The 9,778-nt window shown below is 39.1% G+C and overlaps 1 protein-coding gene across 5 annotated transcripts in view; it reads left to right on the top strand.

Annotated features, from left to right (window-relative positions):
• The window catches only part of LOC115302878 (spindle assembly abnormal protein 6 homolog), a 33,320-nt gene extending 26,630 nt beyond the window's left edge, over window positions 1-6,690 (top strand). For all 5 annotated transcript variants that reach the window (XM_029952870.1, XM_029952871.1, XM_029952872.1 and 2 more), the window contains 3 exons: window positions 2,351-2,578; window positions 3,404-3,622; window positions 6,428-6,690. In XM_029952870.1, coding sequence (XP_029808730.1) covers window positions 2,351-2,578; window positions 3,404-3,622; window positions 6,428-6,613 — 633 coding nt within the window. In that variant the 3' untranslated portion in view covers window positions 6,614-6,690. The remainder of the gene's footprint in view (window positions 1-2,350; window positions 2,579-3,403; window positions 3,623-6,427) is intronic.
• The last annotated feature ends 3,088 nt before the right edge of the window (window positions 6,691-9,778 follow it).

Consider the following 9,778-nt stretch of genomic DNA (forward strand, 5'->3'; position numbering starts at 1 on the left):
CATTCCTTTAATAGCTGCATAGTATTCCGTGGAGTATACATAACATATATATTTGATCAGTTCCTTACTGATGGACTATCAAATTACTTCCACCTTTTATGACACCACAAATAATGTAGCAATAAGTATATGTATACTTCTGTCTTTCCACATTGGTGCTTTCTTCCCCTATGTGATTGAGTTCTAGGTATGCAATTGTAGGATCACAGTGTATGAGTATTTTAAATTTTAATAGCCACTGCCAAGATACCACCTTACAAAAGGCAGGGTTTCACTTTCCAAATAGAAATGCTGAGTGCCTGCTTGTTCTTCACAGCCTAGCCAGCACTGGATGATGTCATTCTTTCAGAGAGAGAGAGTTGAGTTAAAATAGTATAGTTTAAACATTTACCTGATTACTAGTAAGGCTGAGCACCTTGTTTTTTGTTTTAATGTTGGCTTCTTGTATTCCTTTGCTTCCCTACTCCTCACAATTTGGACCTCAAATGAAAAAGGTTGAGTTAATGTGGTTCATTACATGTTATCTTGGGCCATGTAAGGGCTTTCTCTTATTTATTTATTCCTTTTAAGTCTATTTTCCTATTCCCTCTTCCAAAGGAGATCAATCTAATGTGTTCAGTGTGTATCTTTTTGTTTATACAATATGAGGGCTAGGGGTGCTGACACCCTCCCCATGTAGTTGAAAAGCCCCATGTATAATTTTTGACTACCCCAAAACTTAACTACGAATAGCCTACTGTTGACCAGAAGCCTTGCTGATAACAAAGTCAATTAACACATATTTTGTATGCTTTGTTTATGTATACAGTATTCTTATAATAAAGTAAGCCAGAAAAAGGCAAATGTTAAGAAAAATCACAGGAGAGAATACATTGACAGTACTGTACCATGTTTATAAAAAATTTGCATGTAAGTGGACTCACACAGTTCAAACTCATCTTGTTCAAGGGTCAACTGTATATGTTCTTTTAAATATAATTTTATATGTATATTTTAATTTGTATAAATAGTTCTGTGGTAAAATCTCATTCTATTATTCAGCATTATATATATATTTTAAATATTTATTTTGAGAGAGAGAAAAAAAATGTGGGGGAGGGGCAGAGAGAGAGAGAGAGAGAGAGAGAGAGAGAATCCCAAACAGGCTCTGTGCTCTCAGTACAGAGCCTGACCTGGGACTTGATCTCACAAACCATGCCATCATGACCTGAGCCAAAATCAGGAGTTGGATGCTTAAACAACTAAGCTACCCAGGTGCCCTCAGCATTATATTTTTAAGATCCACATAGTATTGCTATTTGCTCATCTAGTTCATTGCTTTTGTCTGCTGCATGGAGTTCCACAGGGTACATATCTCCCACGATTTGCCTGCCCACTCCTCAGCGACGAGTACTCCGGGTACCTCTGTCTCTCTGCCACCACAGACACTGCTACCAGCACCCTTGCACAAGTCCCCTTCAGGACCTGTGAGAGAATTTCCTAGGGGTGTCTGCTCAAGATTGGACTTGGTAGTTCATTGGGTAGATGTACACTTAATTTGATTAAGTGCTGCCAGTTGGCTTTCACAGAATGATAGTCCCACCAGAGATACATGGGGGTTCTCGAATCTCCACATTCCTGTCATTTCTTGGCATTTACCAGCTTCCTAGCTTTTCCCATTTTGGGGGGTATAAAGTGATTGTTAATTTAATTTGCATTTCTCTAATTAATAAGTTGAAGCTTTTATTTTTTTTAGTCTTTTCAATTTTTAGTCTTTGCCTGTTTGTTTCCTTTTCCTATTCTCCTATTTGGGTTCCTGTCTGTCTTTCTCTCTCAAAATAAACAAATACTTAAAAAGAATATTTTTCTATACATATGTTGACATAATAGGCATAGTTTTTCTTAATCCTCCTTCCTTCATTTAGTTGTATCATTAGTATTTTCTCTTAGTAAATATTTTTGAAGCTTGACTTGTAGGGAATGTGTAATCAATAATATGTAATTTTTTGGGTATTTGCACTGTTTCTAGGTTTTCGTGTTATAAATAATGTAAAGAATATATTTGTGTATGAATCTTTACTAAGTATTTCCTTATAATACATCCCTTGAAAAGTTGATCTAATCTGTTACCATCTGATGTTTATGAAATTGTCTACTTAACTGTGCCTTTGTCAGCACTGAGCCACCTGTTTTATTGTCATACTCAATTTTCCAGATTATTTTAATAATGCATATTTATGGTGAAAACATATTTATTTATGGGAGTATTGCTGTCTACAGTTTATTAGCCTAGAGTAGGTCTGGTATACTGGTGTGCTACGCCACCCAGAAGCACAACTTCTTTATTTCAATACTGTCGATTTCTGCAAAGGAAAACTCTGGGACTAAGAATTCATGGATTGCAGAACATGGCAAGATGTGCAAACAGCTCGAGAAAGACAACGAGCAACAAGCACTATTGAATATTCAGCAGAATTTGCAGATTGCTACAACTCAAACATTAGAGGAGAAAATTCAGAAACTTCAGAAACAGCTGAGTGATTTGAAATTGTCAAATAAAAGTATGAAAACTCAACTGACAAGAGTAAACGTCCTTAAGGTAAGTCAAGGAAGTGAGCTTTCAAATATTCACTTAAGCTTTGGTCTTGTTACTATTTTAGCTGCATATTTCCCATTGAATTAAAAAAATAACATTAAAGTCATTTTGTATACACACTTAGGGGTATATATATTAAAGCATATTGGATAATAAAATTAGATGCATGTAAATCTACCACTTATCTTAAAAACAAAAACATTATCAACTCTACTCCACCAAAGCCGTCATGTATTCTCTGCCCTACTTCTCAAAGGTAACTGGAATTCTAAATGTTAGGATTCTAGAGCCCTTGCTTTTTTAGTTTTGTTTCGGTCTTCCTTATCGTGGTAATAGTTAAAAATTTTATTCATTTTGAGGGCTCCTTTTTGGCTCTTCTCTATGCCAAGCTTCACTTGTAGTATTTCAAGCACACATTTTATGCCCTAACCAAAGGTGCACTAAATACTTATGAATCAATGTGCGTTTTGCCATTTTATCACAATATTTATCTCACTGCAAAGCCAGTTATTCTGTATTTCTGAATTTGGTTAGCAGAGGCTGTAAGACTTTTGAGGACCTGGAATACTCGTTAAACTTCTTTAAATTCCAAGTGCCTAATTTATAAAGGCGCTTAGTGACTGTTATTAATGAGTTTGATGGTTGAGAAATGCCCTCTTAATTCATAAATTATGGAATTTCTTTTCCATATATCAGGTCAAAAGAAAAAGAACGAAAAAAGAAGGAGGAGGAGGAAAAGAAGCGTGGGTTATACCATGCATCTGGTCTATTATTTAGAAAAGATCTAACCACAGCCATCTCTCTTCCCCCAACCTTGTACCCTCACAGGATAAAACAATTGAAAAGCTCAGGCAATCTTTAACCAAAGTTGAAGCCACGCAAGGGAAGGCAGTTATGAAAACAGACAACCTGAAAACTACATCAGACTCTGCCAAGAAAGAAGCAAGAGGAGACCAAGAGAAAGTCCATCAGATGTTAGACGCTGTCACTCCTGAGCCCTGCACAGCAAAGAGCACACTTGATAATAAAGTATCAGGACAACAAGAGGTTTGTCTTATTTATTACTATAGTTAAGATTCTCTAAGTCGAAGTGATCAGCACCCCTCTCAACTTAGACTATCTAAGCCGGACAAACAGGAATCGTTGGCTTATGGAATCACAGGGGAGTTAAACAGCCAGACCTCAGAGGGCGCCAGGATCAGCACCTACAGCCTCACACAGCTCTTGTCGCCCTCTCTGCTTGGCCTCGCTGTGTTATGTCAGCTTGTTTCATATGTAGAGATTCTGTGACACAAGAGAGAATCCCAAGAAAGTGTTTATAATCCCAGTTTAGATCAATTGCCTAGTCCTGGTTAATCCTCAGGGGCCAAGGATGGGATGTATGATTACCTTAGGCCAGGTTTGCATATGCATCCTCTGGTTAACCAGTGACAAGGAGGAAAAAGATGTGAGAGATTGGAAGTTCAGGGGAACCCATGTGTCTGGGGCTGAGTCACCTTCTAGGAAAAGAGAGTAGTGCTTCTAAATTTGCTTAGACTTCCACTGCATTTACAGAGCAGATGTTTGAGGAGAATTTTTAAAAGGCTAACTGGCAATTTGGGGCTGTAGTGGAATTATATGCCACATGTCCATTACTAGTTGCTTAAGAAATCTGTAACTTTAGCAGATTACCTTGAGAAATTCCTAAAACATAAAATCATGATAATATTTTATTTTTTCTCTTTTTAAACTTCTTATTTATATTATCATTTTTATTCTTCTCAATGTTCCTTACTATATTTTCAGTCAAATATCTTCTACTTCAGGTGCTGTGTAGCTTACTCCTTTATCTCTGAGATGACTTTGTCTTGTTCTTACCTGAGTTCAACCATCACATCTTCCTTATCTAAGAGGCATCTTGGATATCTTTTTTTGTCCATTTGTATTCTGAATACTATATTTCTCTATTCATAGTAAAGGTGTCCCCCCACCCCCCACCCCCCCATGTCTGCAAATCCTTGTTTGATATTTAATTCATATCGGGTATTGTGTTAAACATGTTTCTTATGCTTCATGGCTGGTCTTTGAGGGGAGTATTTTCATCACCTGACTAGTTTGGATGAGGCTATTTTCTTCTTAAAGAAATCTGGATGGGGGCGCCTGGGTGGCTCAGTCGATTAAGTATCAGACTTCGGCTCAGGTCATGATCTCACAGTTCATGGGTTTGAGTCCCACTTAGGGCACTGGGCTGACAGCTTGGAACCTGGAGCCTGCTTTGGATTCTGTGTTTTTCTCTCTCTCTCTGTCCTTAACCTACTTGTGCCCCGTCTCTCTCTCTCTCTCTCTCAAAAATAAATAAACATTAAAAAAAAAAAAGAAATTTGGATGGATGTTATTTGCCATTTATCTATTCACTTTAAAATCCTTTTAATTGTCCTGCCCTCTCAATTTCAGGTATTTCCCGGTTAGGTGGTTACAGGGCAGGGTTTACTTACTTGGTTTCCTAACTCAATACCACCCTCTTGTGTTGGTACAGTAAGTGCAGTTTCTACTAAAGTTAACCACCTCAGTCAAGTCTTTTATGTTGTGGTAGGGGTTTATGTGATGTCTGATTCTGCAGTACAGTCTTGTTTATAGAAATCACGTATTTTCCACTGTTTGCTTTTTTCTTTTCCTTTATCTCTAAACCTCCAAGGAACACATTACCCTCCCAAGTATCTCTCTCTCCCCTCAGAAACCTTGTCCTCCACAACTGCCATTTTTGGTTAATGTGTTTCCAAGCCCCTTTCTTTTCCCTCTCACTTGCCAGTGTTCTGATCCACCAGGTCTTAGACCTCTCAGTATTTCCTCATTTGCGCATTGACTTATTTCTGGGCCGCCCCTGGAAGTCAGCTGTGTCCCCTAGCCTGGGCTCATGATTTATGGGTGGTTTGAGGTGCTTTCTGTATAAGGGAGGAGGGGTGGAGAGAGATGGATTTAGGGGACTGCTATTACCATACAACAAGTCTGAAATCCAAAAAGGAACTACTTTAGGGATGAAAAGCAGCAGTAAAGTTAGGTTTAGTCTATAAAGTGTAAAAATAAAATTAGGAGCACCTGGGTGGCTCAGTTGGTTAAGCTACCAACTCTTGATCTCAGGGTCATGAATTCAAGGCCCATGTTGGGCTCTGTGCTGGAAGCGAAGATTACTTGAAAATAAAAATAAAAATCTTAAAATGAAAAGGACATTAAAAAATTTTTTTTATGTCTTTATTTTTATTTTGAGAGACAGAGATAGTGAGTGAGTAGGGGAGGATCAGAGAGAGAGGAAGACACAGAATCTGAAGACAGGCTCTAGGCCCTGAGCTGTCAGCACAGAGCTTGACATGGGGCTCGAACCCATGGACTGTGAGATCATGACCTAAGCTGAAGTCAGACGCTTAACCAACTGAGCCACCAAGGTGCCCCCCCTAAAAAGGACATTTTAAATAAAGAGTTCTTATAATAGAAGAGACCATTTTTCTTTCTTTTCAAAATGTTTTTATTTATTTTTGAGAGAGCGCAGAGGATGAGCAGAGACAGAGGGAGACAGATCCAAAGTGGACTCTGTGCTGAGAGCGGAGAGCCCCATGTTGGGCTTGAACTCATAAACTCTGAGATCATGACCTGTGCCAGTGAGATCACGGGGTGCCAAAGTTGGACGCTTAACCCACTGAGCCACCCAGGCATCCCAAAAGAGAAACCATTTTTCTATCTTAAAAATACACTTTGTATATAGAATGTTACATTTCATAGAGAAATGCTTAATAAGACTACCTTTCTGATACCAATTTCATTGTACTTAATATGTAGATTATGATACGTCTTGATGTTTTTGGTGGGTTTTTTTTGTAGCTTACTGATTTTCGAGATTTTATTATGAAGATGTTGGGATTTAACATGAGAACAGCAAACAAGGAAATCATCAGTCACCTAAGGCTTATTATACAAGATTATGAAGCACCTGACAAATCAAAGATGGCTTCTCACTCTGAGACTGGACAGGATAATGAATATAAAAGTCCTGTCTTGCTGCTGTAGATATGGTCATCTCTTCCAGCATCTTGAATATGGCTACGTGGTGAATAAAATGCATTGGAAATTTTTCTCTTGAAAAATTCTCTCCTTTAATATTTAGCACTTAACTTTAGTCATTGTCTTGCTCTATACACTTATTTATGGTCTAGTCTAGATTGTTACTTGCAATATACAATAGCTAATATTTATTAATTGCATTTAAGCAGAATATTAATCAGAACTTGTGTTCTTGTAATATTTATATTTGTAGTTAACAGCCTATTTCTAGAATGAACAATTTACTGGGTATCCCCCCTTGCAAATTCAGGTACAGTTCTATTCTGTACTTTGAATCTGTCTTCAAAGTGAATGTGAAAATCAGAAACTAAATGTTGAGTAGTAAAAAAGTAATTAAGGGGCACCTGGGTGGCTCAGTTAAGCATCCAACTTCAGCTCAGGTCATGATCTCATAGTTCTTGAGTTCGAGGCGCATGTCGGGCTCTGTACTGACAGCTCAGAGCCTGGAGCCTGCTTTGGATTCTGTGTCTCCGTCTCTCTCTCTCTCTTTCTGCCCCTCAGTCCTGACAAAACAGGAAAGGCAGGGATGCTCTGTCCAAAGCTTCTGCCTATAGCCCAACCTGCTGAAGCTAGAAGAATCACCTTCTCATTCAGGATCCCCCAGGGCCATGGCCCAAGTGCAGCCACCTGCTGCAACCTTGGCATTTCGGGCTGGGAGGACTGCGCTGGAGCCAGGCAGGCTGTCCCCTGCTGTCCAGAGCTCTCCTTTTCTGAGGAATTGCAAATACTACCAGTTCCTAGAGTAAAGCTTTCCATGAAAGTAAAGGTGCCAAGGTGTTGCAGTTTCTGGAAGAACCATTTTGTACATACATTACAGAAGGATCTATAAATACAAAGAGGCCTTAGTCTTAATGCTCCTTCTATGAATTGTGTCCGTAGGAACTGATTGTCCAGCCATGGAGCAGTGTAAAAGTTTAGCTATATTAATCTATTTATTTATTTTTAATGTTCATTTATTTTTGAGAGAGAGAGAAAGAGAGAATGGGGGAAGGGCAGAGAGAGAGGGAGACACAGAATCTGAAGCAGGCTCCAGACTGAGCTCTTAGGCCACAGCCCAACTCGGGGCTTGAACTCACAAACTGTGAGATCATGACTTGAAACGAAGTCGGACACAACCGACTGAACCACCCAGGTGCCCCTAATCTTTTTTTCTTTTTAATTTACATGTACTTTACTTGATTGAAAGACTGTGATACATATGATGTTTAATATAGTTAACCTCAGCTTTTTTTTTTAAAGGTTTATTATTTATTTTTGAGAGAGAGAGTGAGCACAAGTGGATGAGGGGCAGAGAGACAGGGGGACAGAGGGTCCAAAGCAAACTCTAAGCTTACAGTGAGCCTGATATGGGGCTCGAACTCACACTCACAAACCATGAGATCATGTCTTGACCCAAAGTTGAATGCTCAACCAGCTGAGTCACTCACATGCCCCTAGTTGACCTCGGCTTTGTTCACACCGACTTCAGTGAGCTGCATTTGGGCTATCTGTGCTTATGACTCCTTACTTGCTGCTGTTGTCACTGGTTTGTTTTATTTCAGGAAAATCATGGGTACTTTCATGTAAAATCATATTTTTAATTCCTTCTCTGGCAATTCTTTTGGGATTCTTTTTTTTTTAAATAGTTTATTGTCAAAAATGTGGGATTCTTAACTTTACATGATTATACCTACAATGGCACCAGCATCCTAAAGGCATGAAGGTAAGTCCTACTCCAACATCACGTGATCTTCTAATTCTACTAGTTAACAAAAAATATGCAGCCACAACAGATCCTAATGAACTCAGTGATATCCATTCCTGTGCACAGGACATTTTTTCAACATCTGAAATTCCTAGGGGGCATCTGGGTTGCTAGGTTGGTTGAGCAAAACGTCCTAAGTCTATGAATTGACAAAACTACTTTCCAAAGCCACTGTGGCAATGTATTTGTTTCCTGCTGCTGCTGTAACAAATTGTCCAAACTTTGTGGCTAGAACAATCTTTATTATCCTACCTGGAAGTCTCATCAGGTGTTAACAAGGCTACAAGTCACGTCTGGAGAGGTGAAAATCCTTTTCCTTGCCTTCCCCAAGTTCTAGAAGATGTCCACCCTCTAGGCTCATTGCCACCTTCTTCCACCTTCAAAACCAGGAACATCAGGCCCTTGCAGTCTTCTCACACTTGCCAATTCTCTAGTTCTCTTCCTCCTGTTTCCCTCCTTCCCTTTTAAGTACTCTTGTGATTACACTGGACACACCTGGACAATCCAGAATAATTGTTTTAAAGTCAGCTGATTAGCAACCTTAATTCTCTTTTGCCAGGTAGCCTAAAATACAGGTTCCAGGGATCAGGACACAGACATTTTTAGGCAGCCATGGTAATGCCTACCATAGTTTATTTACCCAAACTGAATACATGTATGCCTTATAAACAGGCAATTCTACTCCTACACATATACCTACCTCCACACAAAAAGATATTTACAAAATTATTCATGGCAGCATTGTTCATAATTGCCCTAAACTAGAAACTGCCCAAATGACCAAAAGTAGAGTTAACTATAACAACCAGATCCACTAGTGAAGCAATCAGATCTTCATTTGTGGGAGAGGTCAACTGGAATGATGAATGTTCTTAGGGGCCAAACTAGAAAGCGACTCTAGGTCTAAGACTAGGGATGTGGCAAATGGAGGACAGCACGAGTTTGAGGAGAAACGGCAAACTTATGGGGCTGCACTTAACAGGCAGTAGTGGCCTGGAAGGAGGAAGTTCTTGTTGAATATCTGATATTAACCAGCCCTGTAACCCTTGGTCAAGTCATAAACGAAAAAATTTAAAATTGACCTCGAAATTAGGAAATGTGGCCTGAATTTCTGACTTGTGACTCTGGGGTTTCAGGCAGTCCCAATTGTTGCAGGATTTTTTTTTTTTACTTAAAAACTCAGGATTCGCTGTCTCACTGCTTTGAAAAATGAGAGTGGACACAAAGTGAGCAACAGAGAAAAGTTTATCAGAGTATGAGATCAGAAAGGAAGAATAGTAGGAAGCTCTCTTTAAAGAGAGGGAGCATTCCAAAGTGAACCCCCTCCCCGCCAGGACTATAGGCATGGACTTTTATAATGTTCTGCT

This window comes from Suricata suricatta, chromosome 9, assembly GCF_006229205.1.
Source record: "Suricata suricatta isolate VVHF042 chromosome 9, meerkat_22Aug2017_6uvM2_HiC, whole genome shotgun sequence".
In the NCBI taxonomy this organism is placed as follows: domain Eukaryota; kingdom Metazoa; phylum Chordata; class Mammalia; order Carnivora; family Herpestidae; genus Suricata; species Suricata suricatta.